The sequence below is a fragment of the Oncorhynchus mykiss genome, chromosome 17 (assembly GCF_013265735.2).
Source record: "Oncorhynchus mykiss isolate Arlee chromosome 17, USDA_OmykA_1.1, whole genome shotgun sequence".
Classification (NCBI taxonomy): domain Eukaryota; kingdom Metazoa; phylum Chordata; class Actinopteri; order Salmoniformes; family Salmonidae; genus Oncorhynchus; species Oncorhynchus mykiss.
Window position 1 is genome coordinate 81,480,381 of NC_048581.1, and position 15,829 is coordinate 81,496,209.

Sequence of the window (15,829 nt, forward strand, 5' to 3'; positions counted from 1 at the left end):
TCATCTTGAGGTGTTTTTTTCAGGGTCCGTGGGAGTGTTAAGGGACATCATTAATCAGTTGAACCTAGTGGATGTTTGGAGAACTAAACATCCTGACACAAACATAAACATCCTACATGGGTGAAGGTTTTGGGTCTAGTGTGAGTGCAGCCCAACTTGATCGTTTTTACATGTCCAGGAATCAGATCAATAGGCTGTTGTGCACTACCATTCTCCTGGTGGGTTTTTCAGATCATCATATGGCTCGGCTGTCTATTTCACCAGGGCCTCGGCATGCATCCTATTGGAAGTTTAATGTAAGCTCTTACAAGATGCTACTTTTTGCTCAGGTTTTCCGATTTTTTGGGAAAGGTGGAGGCAGCAAAGAGAGGCGTATGAGTCTTTGAGTCAATGGTGGGATGTGGGGTAAGTCCAAATTCTGCTTTTCTGTCAACAGTATACAGCTCTCTCATCCTCAGAGGTTAGGAGAGTATTGGGGAAACTCGAGCGTAGTATTAGTGAGATGGAGGTAGAGATGGTGGGGCAAGGAAAGGCCTCCAGGCTAATTTAGCTGAATTACGTAGGGACCTGGGAAGTTTTTTCCAGGTTAAAGCAAAGGGAGCACTTGTAAGAGCTAGGTTCTCCATGATCCAGGAGATGGACGCTCCCAGCTCCTTCTTCTTTGGTTTGGAAAGACAGAGTGGTGAAGCCAAGGGTATGCATTTTATACTGAGTTGTATAGGGCAGAAATGTGTGATCGTACGTGTGCTCAGGTCTTGTTCACAGAACTCCCTAAGCGCTCTCTGGCACAGAGGGATGAAATTGACAGATGTCCCCCGGCCGTGCACCGAGGGTTGATTGACTCTCAGTGGAGTTCTATAAATAATTCTGGGGAAAATTGGACTGGACTTCTTTTTTCGCGTCAGGGTAGGAGAGTTGCAGATGAGCTGCCGTTGGGCGGCTCTGACTTCTGCACAAAAAAGGGGACTTGTGTGAACTTAAGAACTGGAGGGCTGTGGCATTGTTCTGTGCGGACTAAAAGATATTTGCTAAGGTCCTCTCTTACAGACTGAAGTCCCATCTGGACTCTACATTACACAAGGAGAAAACATATTGTGTCCCGGGACGGTCAATCGCGGACAACTTGTTAGTAATCAGGGACATGTTGGATTTTTCGAGAGGTTCTAATGTGAACTTTGGACTGGTCTTTTTAGATCAAGAGAAGGCTTTTGATAGAGTGGACCATGAGTATCTGTTTAATATGATGTCTGTTTTTGGGTTTGGGAAAGGTTTTTTGATCTGTGTGAAGATGTATGCTGGGGAGTCATGTATGGTCAAGGTGTGAGGGGTGCTCAGTAGGCCAGTCTGCATGAGACGGGGCATTAGACAAGGATGCCCTCTATCGGGGCAGTTATACACATTAGCCATTGGTCGGACCATCACTGGCTGAGGGCGGCAGTGTTGTACAGGGCCTGGTGAAACTGGAGAGCAGGGTGGCTCCTTTCTGACTAAAAGCGGTGCAGAGACTGTACCATACTGATGTTGGCTGGAGGGAACCAGCATGTGCACTGCTGAGGAGAGCTGGCGGATTAGGGTTGGACCAGCAACTCTTCCTCATGAAGCTGGAGAGGCTGAGTACAGCAGGTTTCTCAGACTTTTACTCTGCAGTGCTGAAGGCCTGGCAGCTTTTAAGGCCCTCACGAGAAGGGGGTGTGGAGCCCGGGCTGTGGGAGGAGCCTATCTTTCACAACCCAGCCATCCCTTTGAGATCGGTTCTGTCGGTCACCCTGCAGAGGCAACTGAGGCTGGGTGACAAAGGCTGGGTGATCTGCGACTGCTGGGAGAGGAGGGGTGGAAATCCCTGGAAGTTCTGGCACAACAAACAGGAATAATGTCTCTTAGGCTGCTGGAGAGATTCCTGGAGGAGGTCCAGGAGGCACCGTCTGAGCCGGTGAGGGGAGTGTTTGAGTGGCCGAAGGGCTACCAATGTTTCCACCAATGTTTCCGCCACTGCAGGTGACAGCAGAGACTGGGGACTGGCAAGGGGGTCTGGAGGACTTGTTAGATTTGAACACTCCGAGCCTGGGGGAGTTTGAAGGAGTGGGAGGTAAAGCCCTCTACAACCTCTGTGTTAAGATAAGGAACATTAGGAGGCTAACAGGAGTGAAGGCACATCAATAGCAGGGGGTATGTGGGGTGGAGAGTATGGTGGGCTTTAGATGGAGGGGGCTCTACAAACCCCAGTACAAAAGACGTCAGTGGACCTCCAGTGGAGGGTTCTACATGGAGCCCTGGCCACTAACAACTGGTTGAACTGGGAATCGGGCAGGGGTGTCCTTTCTGTGTTACGAGAGAAACTGTGATTCATGTGTTTTCTGTGTGCACCAGTTTAATGCCATTAATGTCTATGTTGGAATGTCTGTGTAAGAGGTTGGAGGCAGTTTTTACTGTTGGGATGTTTATAATGGGGTACAGGTATTCAAATAAGGAGAAAGCCAAATGTGTTTTGTTGAATTTTCTGTTTGCTCAGACAAAGTTGGCTATTTGGCTAACAAGGAGGAACAGGGCCAAAGGTGGGGGGATAACATACCCTTCACTATTATTTAATGGGATGGTCTCTGCATGCCCTAGGGTAGAATTTGAGTTCTGTGAACTGATAAAAAGTGTGGAGGTGTTTCAGGAGATATGGTGTGTTGGGGGTGCTGTCTGTATAGCTGGGGAATATGTTTTGGACATATGGCTGTAGAAGTGGTGAGGTTTTTGGTTATTGTGATGTGTGGTGTTGTATCGTGTGGTAGAGGGCAATGTGAGTATGGTACATGTATGCAGTACAGGATATATTTTGATGATTTATCTTTAAGGAGGGGTTTAATGAAATGAGAATGTTTCATTAAAGTAGGACAAAAAGTCAGTCTCTGTTTCTCTCTTTCTTACTCTCTCCCTCTATTTTTTGTTCACTCTCTCGCAATCTCATTTTCTCACCCTCTCCTCTCTCTTTCTGTGTTTCTTTCTCTATCTCCCTCTCTCACTCTCTCTCTCTCTCTCTCTCATTCTCTCTCTCTTTCTGTGTTTCTCTTTCTCTCGCTCTCTCTCTCTCTCACTCTACCTCTATCTTTCGTTCGCTCTCTGTTTCTCTCTCACTCACTATCAATCTATTCAATTTAAGGGGCTTTATTGGCATGGGAAACAAATGTTTACATTGCCAACCAAAGCAAGTGAGTGTCTCTAGTATGGTCATACATTTGGCAGGAGGTTTGGAAGTGCAGCTCAGTTTCCATTGCATTTTGTGGGCAATGTGCACATAGCCTGTCTTCTCTTGAGAGCCAGGTTTGCCTTCGGCAGCCTTTCTCAATAGCAAGGCTATGCTCACTGAGTCTGTACATAGTCAAAGATTTCCTTAATTTTCCGTCAGTCACGGTGGTTAGGTATTCTGCCACTGTGTACTCTCTGTTTAGAGCCAAATATCTGTCTGTCTCTCTCTCTGTCTATCTCTCTCTATCATTTTCACTTTCTCTCATTTGATCATTCTCGATCTCTTTCAATACAATAGACTTTATTGACATGGCAAGTTAAATTACTTACATTGTCAAAGTATACAGTTGAAGTCGGAAGTTTACATACACCTTAGCCAAATACATATAAAATCAGTTTTTCACAATTCCTAACATTTAATCTTAGTAAAAATTCCCCTGCCTTAGGTCAGTTAGGATCACCACTTTATTTTAAGAATGTGAAATGTCAGAATAACGGTAGAGAGAATGATTTTTTTCAGCTTTTATTTCTTTCATCACATTTCCAGTGGGTCAGAAGTTTACATACACTCAATTATTATTTGGTAGCATTGCCTTTAAATAGCTCAACTTGGGTCAAACGTTTCGGGTAGCCTTCCACAAGCTTCCCACAATAAGTTGGGTGAATTTTGGTCAATTCCTCCTGACAGAGCTGGTGTAACTTAGTCAGATTTGTAGGCCTCCTTGCTCACACACACTTTTTCAGTTCTGCCCACAAATTTTGTATAGGATTGAGGTCAGTGCTTTGTGATGGCCACTCCAATACCTTGTTGTCCTTAAGCCATTTTGCCACAACTTTGGAAGTATGCTTGCGGTCATTGTCCATTTGGAAGACCCATTTGTGACCAAGTTTTAACTTCCTGACTGATGTCTTGAGATGTTGCTTCAATATATCCACATACTTTTCCTCCCTCTTGATGCCATCTATTTTGTGAAGTGAACCAGCCTCCTGTAGCAAAGCACTCCCACAACATGATGCTGCCACTCCCGTGCTTCACGGTTGGGATGGTGTTCTTTGGCTTGCAAGCCTCCCCCTTTTTCCTCTAAACATAACAATGGTCATTATGGCCAAACAGTTCTATATTTGTTTCATCAGACCAGAGGACATTTCTTCAAAAAGTACAATCTTTGTCCCCATGTGCAGTTGCAAACCGTAGTCTGGCTTTTTTATGGCGGTTTTGGAGAAGTGGCTTCTTCCTTGCTGAGCGGCCTTTCAGGTTATGTCGATATGGGACTTGTTTTATTGTGGATATAGATACTTTTGTACCTGTTTCCTCCAGCATCTTCACAAGGCCCTTTGCTGCTGTTCTGGGATTGATTTGCACTTTTCGCACCAAAGTACGTTCATCTCTAGGAGACAGAACGTGTCTCCTTCCAGAGCGGTATGACGGCTGCGTAGTCCCATGGTGTTTATACTTGCGTACTATTGTTTGTACGGATGAACGTGGTACCTTCAGGCGTTTGAAAATTGCTCCCAAGAATGAACCAGACTTGTGTAGGTCTCAATTTATTTTCTGAGGTCTTGGCTGATTTCTTTAGATTTTCCCATGATGTCAAGCAAAGAGGCACTGAGTTTGAAGGTCGGCCTTGAAATACATCCACAGGTACACCTCCAATTGACTCCAATGATGTCAATTAGCCTATCAGAAGCTTCTAAAGCCATTACATAATTTTCTGGAATTTTCCAATCTGTTTAAAGGCACAGTCAACTTAGTGTATGTAAACTTCCACTGGAATTGTGGTACAGTGAATTATAAGTGACTGTGAGCGGACCAAGTAATTGGGCGTCACTCTAAAGCGGGAAGGTGGAATAAACGAGTCAGGAGTAAGTTTTCTTGATTGAACACAGTTCTCTATTGAGGACATTGGGTCAACACAAACACTCCAACATAATCAATGAAAATCTTCCAAGGAAAAACATACATCTTCTTCTCCAGATGAAACAAGAACATAATAGGATTATCTTTAAACTACAACAAAAAGTCACGGGATTGTCACCGTCTTAGTGGTTCTTCCTGGATAGCTCCTCTCTCTCGGTGGCCATCTTCCAGAGATAGTTTTCCCCCTCTCTGCTGGTTCCAATCTCTCTCTTATAGGGGAAGGAGAGTATGTCATTAGTACCGTCAGCTGTGCTTAATTGCCTCTGGTTACCTTGTCTCCCATGCCTTGTTGGGCTACTATCCATGAGCCCAGCCTGCCCTCTGGTGGTCCTTCCACATACCTTCCCCCCCAGGACCGAACCGGAGGGTCGGACGCCAGACGCACCGTCTTGCTCGCGTCGGGACAGCGCGTCTGCATTCCCGTTCCTCGATCCGGCCCTGTGGATGACATGGAAAGAGAACGGTTGTAAAGACAAAAACCATCTGGCTATTCTGTTGTTATTGTTTCTCTTACCAGCCATCCACGTGAGGGGCGCATGGTCAGTAACTAATGCAAACCTCCGACCCAGTAGGTAGTACCGGAGATAATCGAGGGCCCACTTGATGGCTAAGGCCTCATTCTCTACGGTCAAATACCTCTGTTCCCGATCGCTGAGCTTCCTACTAATGAAGAGAATCGGCTTCTCTTCTTCACCTTTACCCTGAGCTAGTACGGCCCCGAGCCCTGTATCCGAGGCGTCGACCTGCACAATGAACTCTTGTGAGAAGTCCGGAGCCTGTAAAACGGGATCAGAACACAGGCCATCTTTTAGCAATTGAAAGGCCTCTTCCGTCTCGTCTTTCCACTCTACCTGGTTTGGCAGGTTTTTCCTGATGAGGTTTGTGAGGGGGTTGGCAATGGTTGCATATCCCGGGATAAAACGGCGATAATATCCTGTTATCCCTAAGAAGGCCCGAACATCTCGCTTGCTCCGGGGTCGAGGCCAGTCACGAATTGCCCTTGTCTTCTCTGCCTGTGGGCGTATTTTCCCATTCCCCACGGTGTATTCCGCTTCGGACAGTCCCAGGCAGCATTTATTTGGATTGGCTGTCAACCCTGTGGCTTCCAAACTCACGAGCACCGCCCGTAATCGCAGGAGGTGACTATCCCAGTCCTCGCTGTGGATGACCACATCGTCTATGTACGCCGCTGCATACTCTTGATGGGGCCGTAGAATGGCATCCATGAGGCGTTGGAAAGTTGCAGCGGCACCGTGCAGTCCGAAGGGCATCCTCACATACTGGAAAAGCCCCTCTGGGGTGGCGAAGGCAGTCTTTGGGCGATCCTCCGGAGCCACCGGCACTTGCCAATATCCCTTCGTCAAATCCAGGGTAGTGATGAACTTGGCCTTTCCTAAGCGCTCCAAGAGTTCATCCACGCGGGGCATGGGATACGCATCGAATGTAGAGATGGCATTCACGCCCCTAAAGTCGTTGCAGAGTCTCATACTACCATCGGATTTGGGGACCAGGACTATGGGACTGGACCACTCACTCGTCGAGGGCTCGATCACGCCCATCCTCAACATTTCCCTCACCTCTTTCTTAGCGATGACTCGGCGAGCCTCAGGAATCCTGTAAGGGTGGATATGCACCTTCTTGCCGGGTTCAGTGTGGATATGGTGGAACAGGACATCTGTTTGTCCTGGGAATGGAGAGAATATTCGACCGAAGTTCATAATCAACTTGTCTAGCTGTCTTGACTGCTCCGGTAGGAGAGTTTGGCCACGGCGCACCTGTGGTAGAGCCTCCTCTTTTCCTTTGCCCTCCAGGGCCATCAAAGCCACCTCCTCCTCTCGTCCATGGTACGTCTTCAGCAGGTTTATGTGATAGAGTTGGACCTTCTTCCTCCTGTCAGGTTGCTTGATGAGGTAATTGACCGGTGAGACCCTTTTCATTACCTCGTAGGGCCCCCTCCACTGCGCCAGCAAGCGATGTTCGGCCGTGGGCACAAGCACCATCACTTTCTCTCCCACGGTGAACTCACGGGGGGTCGCGGACTTATCATAGGCCCGGCCTTGGGTCCTTTGGGCCTTCTCCATATGCTCCTTGACTATGGGCCACACTGCTGACAGGCGGTCTCTCATCAGGGTAACGTGTTCTATTGTGGATCGAAAGGGGCATGGTTGGGTCTCCCAGGTCTCCTTGGCTAAGTCGAGGATCCCTCGACAGGGTCTGCCATAGAGCAATTCAAACGGAGAGAATCCAGTGGATGCCTGGGGTACTTCTCGCAGGGCAAACATTAAGTGTGGGAGAAGCATGTCCCAGTTTTTCCCGTCTCGGGACACCACTCTTCTCAACATGCTTTTAATCGTTTTGTTCAAGCGTTCACACAATCCGTCTGTTTGAGGGTGGAATATGCTTGTACGTATCTGTTGAACCTGATATAACCGACACAAGTCCTTCATCAACCGGGACATAAACGGGGTTCCTTGATCGGTTAAGATAGTCTTGGGGAGGCCCACACGAGAGAACATCAGGAATAACTCCTTGGCAATTCCCTTTGACGACATGTTACGCAGGGGTATGGCCTCCGGGAACTTGGTAGCGTAATCTATAACCACTAGGATGTACTCGTGTCCTCTGGCGGATTTTGGGAGGGGTCCTACGAGGTCCATAGCTATGCGTTCAAAGGGAGTCTCTATGATGGGGAGAGGAATCAAAGGGTTACGTAGGTGTGGCCGTGGGGCTGTACGTTGACATTGATCACACGTCCTACAATACCTGGCCACATCCCGGGTGACCCGGGGCCAATAGAATCTCTGCATGATTCTGTCAATAGTCTTGTCTCGTGCAAGGTGTCCTCCTAGGACGTGGGAATGGGCTAACTGTAGAACTGTATCCCTGTATGGCCTAGGCACCATTAGTAATTCCTGGTTTTCCCCCCTTCGTCGTACGACCCAGTATAAGAGACCCTGCCTGATTGCATAGTAAGGAAGAGGGGGCTCACCTGATCCGTCGACGTTCCTCCCGTCGATCACCTTCACCTTCCTCATGGCCTCCCTTAGGTCTGGGTTTCTATGCTGCGAGGTGCCGAACTGTCCCTTTAATTCCTGGGGCAGGTCGACCTCGGTAGAGGGATGTGGAGGATGTTCCACATCCCCATCAGGGGTGACCGAGGAGAATCCCTTCCAGGTTCCCTCCTCGGATGGAGCTTCAAATATATCCCTTAGCGCCTGGTTGCTCCTTTCTTCCTGCGTTGTGTATAACCCTTCACATGTGTCTTCATCGGTGGTTTCCTGGAATATCTGTAGTAAACGTTGGGTCGCTATTTCTTCCTCTGCTGTAGAGGACGAGGACGCGGCTACGTCTCCTTGTAGGACTACTACCTCGGGCTTGGATTTTCTCTTCTTTCCTGTCCCCCTTCTTCCCGTACATAACGTCATCTGCCGAAGCTCCTTATATAGGGGACAGTCTCTCCCGATCAATAATGGCACCTTCAGCTGGGGCACTTTCCCTGCCCTGACTGTACACCTTCCTTTTGGAGTGAGAATAGGCAGATTCACAGTGGAGTAATAGTGGGTGTCTCCATGGATACAGGATACGGCTACTTTGTCTGGTAGCAGTGTTGCGGAGGTCACCATCCGCTCCTCTACTAACGTAACCATACTTCCCGAGTCGAGAATAGCTACCACATCTTGTCCTTCGACTCGCACCGGAATCTCTGAGGCTGGAGCTATCTCTGCTAACCAACAGTGTTGATCCTGCCCCCTCAAAACGGGATGTGTGGGGATAGGCAGTGATGACTCCGTGACCATGGGCTCATCCTTGCTAGGACATTGTGGGGCATAATGGTTGGGAGACTGACATTTATAACACCGACCCTGCTGTGTGGTGGCTGACTTCTCCCACCTCCGGGGGGGGTTTGGACGTTTCGGTGGCGGGCGCGCCGGGGTGAGTCGTGGTACGGGATTGGAAGACTCCTTCCGTTCCTCCTTGTCACTTTTTAACAACTCCCCTGTAGACCGATATGTTTCCACCGCCTGGGCTATGTCGTCGGCTGACAACGGGTTGGCTAGCCCCACAACCCTTTTTAAGTCACTGGGTAATTCTCTCAATATCTTGTCCACTACGAGAGTCTCTATCACATGTCCTACTCCCTTTCCAGGTTCTAGCCACTGTTTCGTCAGTCGTATTAATGCGAAGATCTGGGCACGGACGGGTTGATCAGCTGTATAGGTCCATTGATGGAATTTTACAGCCCTATCTCTGGCAGTCAGCTGGTACCGGGACAGGATCTCGGTTTTTAGTTGCCCATAGTCCGCAGCTTCGCGGGAATCCAGGTCAAAATAGGCTTCCTGAGCCACCCCGGTCAAAAGAGGGGCTAATGCGCTCGCCCATTCTGCTGGCGGCCACTCTTCCAAGGTGGCCGTCCTTTCGAAGGTCATGAGGAAGGCCTCAATATCATCCTCCTTGGAGAGACGAGGTAAGATGGCGTGAGCAGCCGCTCTTGGCTTAACTCTAGGTTCTTCTCGTCGGCTCAGCTGTTGTTGCAGGAGTTCTATGGTTGTCTGCTGTGCCGTGATCAATTGTTGTAGTAGGGCGTTATCCATCGTTCTTGAATGGTTCCTCCGGGTCTACTGGAAGAATCTTGATTTACTCACTTATCCTTGTGTCACTCATCCACCTAATGCCCGCATCCTCCACCAATGTGAGCGGACCAAGTAATTGGGCGTCACTCTAAAGCGGGAAGGTGGAATAAACGAGTCAGGAGTAAGTTTTCTTGATTGAACACAGTTCTCTATTGAGGACATTGGGTCAACACAAACACTCCAACATAATCAATGAAAATCTTCCAAGGAAAAACATACATCTTCTTCTCCAGATGAAACAAGAACATAATAGGATTATCTTTAAACTACAACAAAAAGTCACGGGATTGTCACCGTCTTAGTGGTTCTTCCTGGATAGCTCCTCTCTCTCGGTGGCCATCTTCCAGAGATAGTTTTCCCCCTCTCTGCTGGTTCCAATCTCTCTCTTATAGGGGAAGGAGAGTATGTCATTAGTACCGTCAGCTGTGCTTAATTGCCTCTGGTTACCTTGTCTCCCATGCCTTGTTGGGCTACTATCCATGAGCCCAGCCTGCCCTCTGGTGGTCCTTCCACATGACATAATCTGTCTGTAAACAATTGTTGGAAAAATGACTTGTGTCATGCACAAAGTAAATGTTCTAACCGACTTGTCAAAACTATAGTTTGTTAACAGGAAATGTGTGGAGTGGTTGAAAAATGAGTTTTAATGACACCAACCTAAGTGTATTTAAACATATGATTTCAACTGTACATATAACAAAAATGGTGGGACCAACAGTAATAATAGTAGTAGTGGAAATGGTGGGACCAACAGTAATAATAGTAGTAGTGGAAATGGTGGGACCAACAGTAATAATAGTAGTAGTGGAAATGGTGGGACCAACAGTAATAATAGTAGTAGTGGAAATGGTGGGACCAACAGTAATAATAGTAGTAGTGGAAATGGTGGGACCAACAGTAATAATAGTAGTAGTGGAAATGGTGGGAACAACAGTATTAATAGTAGTAGTGGAAATGGTGGGACCAACAGTAATAATAGTGGTAGTGGAAATGGTGGGACCAACAGTAATAATAGTAGTAGTGGAAATGGTGGGACCAACAGTAATAATAGTAGTAGTGGAAATGGTGGGACCAACAGTAATAATAGTAGTAGTGGAAATGGTGGGACCAACAGTAATAATAGTAGTAGTGGAAATGGTGGGACCAACAGTAATAATAGTAGTAGTGGAAATGGTGGGACCAACAGTAATAATAGTAGTAGTGGAAATGCTCGAACCAACAGTAATAATAGTAGTAGTGGAAATGGTGGGACCAACAGTAATAATAGTAGTAGTGGAAATGGTGGGACCAACAGTAATAATAGTAGTAGTGGAAATGGTGGGACCAACAGTAATAATAGTAGTAGTGGAAATGCTCGGACCAACAGTAATAATAGTAGTAGTGGAAATGGGATTATCATCAGGGCTGTGTTATGGAATGTTTTGGGTTCACTTGTTTTTAGATGGGTGTAAAATTTGATGGCTCTTTTTTCTATTCGAATAAGGAGGGAGTATTGGCTCTACATGCATTATTTGTAGTTTTTCTTTGCACTTGCAATACAGGCTTGCAAAACTCTGCATGCAGTATTTTGATTGGATGTTGGTCTCATTTGGTAAATTAATTATTAGAGAGCGGACCCCATGCTATCCTGCCATATAGAGCAATTGGTTCTATAACTGATTGGAACATTTTGAACCAGATACTAATTGGAATTTCGATTTTAATGTTCCTTTTAAAGGCGTAGAATGCTCTTCGTGCTTTGTCCCTCAGCTCGTTCACAGCCATGTGAAAGATATCTGTGTTGCTGATATTTAGTCCTAGATACCTGTCATTTTTGGTGTGTTCTAATAGTACTGTGTGCAAATAGAATTAATGTCTGTGATCCTGATTTTCCTGACCTTTTTTGGAAAATCATTATATAATGTATTTTTAGGTTAACTGTCAGAGCCCAGGTCTGACAGAACCTGTGAAGACGATCTAGGTGCTGCTGTAACTCCTCCTTTGTGGGAGACAGCAGCACCAGGCCATCTGTATACAGCAGACACTTAATTTCAGTGTTGTGTAGGGTGAGACCAGGTACTGCAGATTCTTCTAATGTTTTTGCCAATTCATTAATGTAGATGTTAAATATTGTTGGACTTATTGAGCAGCCCTGTTTCACTCCACATCCCTGAGAGAAGAAGTCTGTTTGCTTGTTGCCAATTTTAACTGCACATTTGTTTTTAGTGTACATTGATTAATAACATCATGTGTTTTCCCTCCAATACCACTTTCTATTAGTTTGGAAAAAATACTTTTATGCCAAATTGAATCAAATGCTTTCTTGATGTCTACAAAACATCAAGAAAGGTGGATTACTTGTTGGTCAATTTGAGTGTGGAGGGTGGAAATGTGATCTGTTGTACGATAATAAAAAATCTAATCTGGCTTCTGCTCAGAGTTGTGTTTCCTCTAATTATTTGGGTCAAATTTGTCTTTATTTTTATAGATTGGTGTGATCTATCATTGGTTCCAAATATCGGGGAAAATACCTGCAGTGAGGATAATGTTGAAGAGTTTGAGTATAGCCAATTTGAATTTGTCGTTTGTATCTCAGTGCTAGAGGCGTCACTACAGACCCTGGTTTGATCTTGGGCTGTATCACAACCGGCCGTGATCGGGAGTCCCATTGGGCGGCGCGCAATTGGCCCAGCGTCATCCGGGTTAGGGGAGGGTTTGGCCAGGTTAGGCCGTCATTGTAAATAGGAATTTGTTCTTAACTCACTTGCCTATTTAAATAAAGGTTAAAAAAATATATGTGCTTAAAATACCATCAGCACCACTGGCCTTTTTTTGTTGTAGAGTGCATAGGTTTTCCAATAATTCTTCTTCTGTAATTGGAGTATCCACAGGATTCTGAAAGTCTTTCACTGCTGATTCAAGGATTTGTCATTTTTCTTGTATATCTTTTTGTTCTGGGCTCTTTGTTATATTGCTGTAGACGTTTGCAAAGTGATTTCTCCACATATCTCCATTTTGGAAAGCCAATTCCTCATGATGAGGCTTGTTTTAATTTATTCCAATCCTCCCAGAAGTGGTTTGATTTTATAGATTCCTCAATTCCATCCTGCTGATTTCTAATGTGCTGTTCCTGATTTATTCTTAAGGTGTGTTTGTATTGCTTCAGTGTTTCTCCGTATTGAAGGCGTATATTTTTGTTGTCTGGGTCTCTGTGTTTTTGATTAGATATTAATTCATTCCTTTAGATTTTTGGAATCATTATCACACCGTTTTCATTCTCTATTATTTTTAATTTGCTCTTAGGTTTCTTTAGATTAACCAAGGACGCTAATTTGTCAAATATAAAGTTTGTTCCAAATGGCCAAATGTATACTTTCATTGCTGCAGGAGAATGTTAATGCTAAAAAGTTGTCTAGGAGAGATTGTATTTTTTAGCTAGTAATTGCTTTTTGTAGATTACTGTACTGTTCGCACTATATCTATAGGCCTGTTTAGTACCATGTCATTTATTGGGCCGTGATGCTTCATGTTTGGGTTCCGCTCTTCTCAGATACACTGTGATATTTCTGTGGTCTGAGAGAGGTGTTAGTAGGCTTATTCTTATTCATATTTTTTAAACTGCATTGTTGGCTTTTAAGTAAGCATTTCACTGTAAGGTTTACACCTGTTGTATTCAGCATTTCTCTGTAAGGTTTACACCTGTTGTATTCAGCATTTCACTGTAAGGTTTACACCTGTTGTATTCAGCATTTCACTGTAAGGTTTACACCTGTTGTATTCAGCATTTCTCTGTAAGGTTTACACCTGTTGTATTCAGCATTTCACTGTAAGGTTTACACCTGTTGTATTCAGCATTTCACTGTGAGGTCTACTACACCTGTTGTATTCAGCATTTCACTGTAAGGTTTACACCTGTTGTATTCAGCATTTCACTGTGAGGTCTACTACACCTGTTGTATTCAGCATTTCACTGTAAGGTCTACTACACCTGTTGTATTCAGCATTTCACTGTAAGGTTTACACCTGTTGTATTCAGCATTTCACTGTAAGGTCTACTACACCTGTTGTATTCAGCATTTCACTGTAAGGTCTACTACACCTGTTGTATTCAGCATTTCACTGTAAGGTCTACTACACCTGTTGTATTCAGCATTTCACTCTAAGGTTTACACCTGTTGTATTCAGCATTTCACTGTAAGGTTTACACCTGTTGTATTCAGCATTTCACTGTAAGGTCTACTACACCTGTTGTATTCAGCATTTCACTGTAAGGTTTACACCTGTTGTATTCGGCGCATGTGACTAATAACAATTGATTTTATTGATTTGATGTTGTGTGAGGATGGTGGAGTTCTTGTGCTAATCTCACCATGACCGTTGGCCTATTACGTATGAGCATAGTAGTTATCTCTCTCTCTCTCTCTCTCTCTCTCTCTCTCTCTCTCTCTCGATAGATAGATAGATAGATAGAGTTTTCTTAGCTCTTGCAAGCCAGCACTCGATTCGAAACAGACCACAGTTAGAGGAGAAGCTCTGCTACATTTATTAGTCGGTGACTGCCCCTGGAAGTAATGGTCTGAGGATGTCTGGAGTGGGGAGTCTCTTAAACATATTCCTCCTCCCGGTGTTGAGCCCTTTCCTTTGACCCATATGATGGTGTTATTCAGTTCACCACCATAACAGGAAAGGATTTCATTCAAAGAACACACTGTGTAAAGAAACAATAGCATAATATTATCCTGAGACTGAAGGCCATATTTAGTGTTTTCATGTTTTCTGTTTATGTCCAAACAGTAGTTGTTGAAACACAAATCATAGAAGGTCACACACCCTTGATGGGGAGATAAATGTTTCATTTGTAAAAAGAAGAACAAAAGCCCAGAGAAAGCCTTCAAAGGATGGCTATGAAATTGATAACACAGCACATATCCACATTGACCTGACGTTAGGTGTAATGTTATTATAATATGTGCTGTGCTATCATTTCACAGTGAACGCACTGAAAGCATTTCTTTACCTCGGGGCCTTGAGCCTCTCGAAGTGTGGCACCACACTCCACCAGTTATTTGACTACAACATCAAGGTTGCTCACTTTTCAAATATTCACTTCAGGTTTTTACTATTAAGCTTTCCTCACTGCATAGTCTTCGAAATCATGAGGGTCTGACTTCTACTGTATTTCAACACTAACTGGTGAGACCGAGTGAGAGACCGAGTGAGAGACCGAGTGAGAGAGACTGACAGAGCGAGAGAGACAGAGAGACTGACAGGGAGAGTGAGAGACAGAGTGAGAGACCGAGTGAGAGAGACTGACAGAGCGAGAGAGAGAGAGAGAGACACACACACAGTTAGACCAAATCATGAGAAAATAGAAAGATAAGATGCTGTTGTTCCCACCATTTTTGTTATATGTATACTTTGACAATATAAGTAATTTAACTTGCCATGTCAATAAAGTGTATTGAATTGAGAGAGGGGGAGAGACAGAAAGGGAGAGAGAGACAGAGAGACGGAAAGGGAGAGAGAGATGGTATCCTTAATGAAATGATAAAATATACAGACCACAAATTCCAATTGGCTATACTTAAACTCTTTAAAAACATCCTCAGCTCTGGCATTTTCCCCCAATTTTTGGAACCAAGGTCTGATTACCCCAATCCACAAAAAATGGAGACAAATTTGACCCCAATAACTACTGTGGGGATATCCATCAACAGCAACCTTGGGAAAATTGGCTGCATTATCATTAACAGCAGACTTGTACATTTCCTCAGCGAAAACAATGTACTGAGCAAATGTCAAATTGGCTTTTTACCAATTGACCATATGACAGACCACGTATTCACCCTGCACACCCTAATTGACAAACAAACAAACAAACAAAAATAAAGGTAGACTTCTCATGCTTTGTTGATTTAAAAAAAGCTTTAGACTCAATTTTGTGTGAGGGCCTGCTATACAAATAGATGGAAAGTGGTGTTGGGGGAAAAACATAGGACATTATAAAATGAATATACACAAACAACAAGTGTGCATTTAAAATTGGCAAAAAACACACATTTCTTTACAT

The 15,829-nt window shown here is 44.8% G+C and overlaps 2 protein-coding genes across 2 annotated transcripts in view; one reads left to right on the forward strand and one right to left on the reverse strand.

The window, feature by feature from the left end:
* Positions 1-15,829, forward strand: part of LOC110494696 (chemokine-like protein TAFA-2) — a 169,974-nt gene that overhangs the window by 48,193 nt on the left and 105,952 nt on the right. The window lies entirely within an intron of this gene.
* On the reverse strand, positions 902-8,574 carry LOC118940159. Its single transcript, XM_036948436.1, has 4 exons — positions 8,139-8,574; positions 5,729-7,829; positions 5,491-5,587; positions 902-949 (listed from the first exon to the last, which is right to left on the reverse strand). The coding sequence occupies exons 1-4, from the start codon at positions 8,572-8,574 to the stop codon at positions 902-904; spliced, it is 2,682 nt and encodes an 893-aa protein (XP_036804331.1).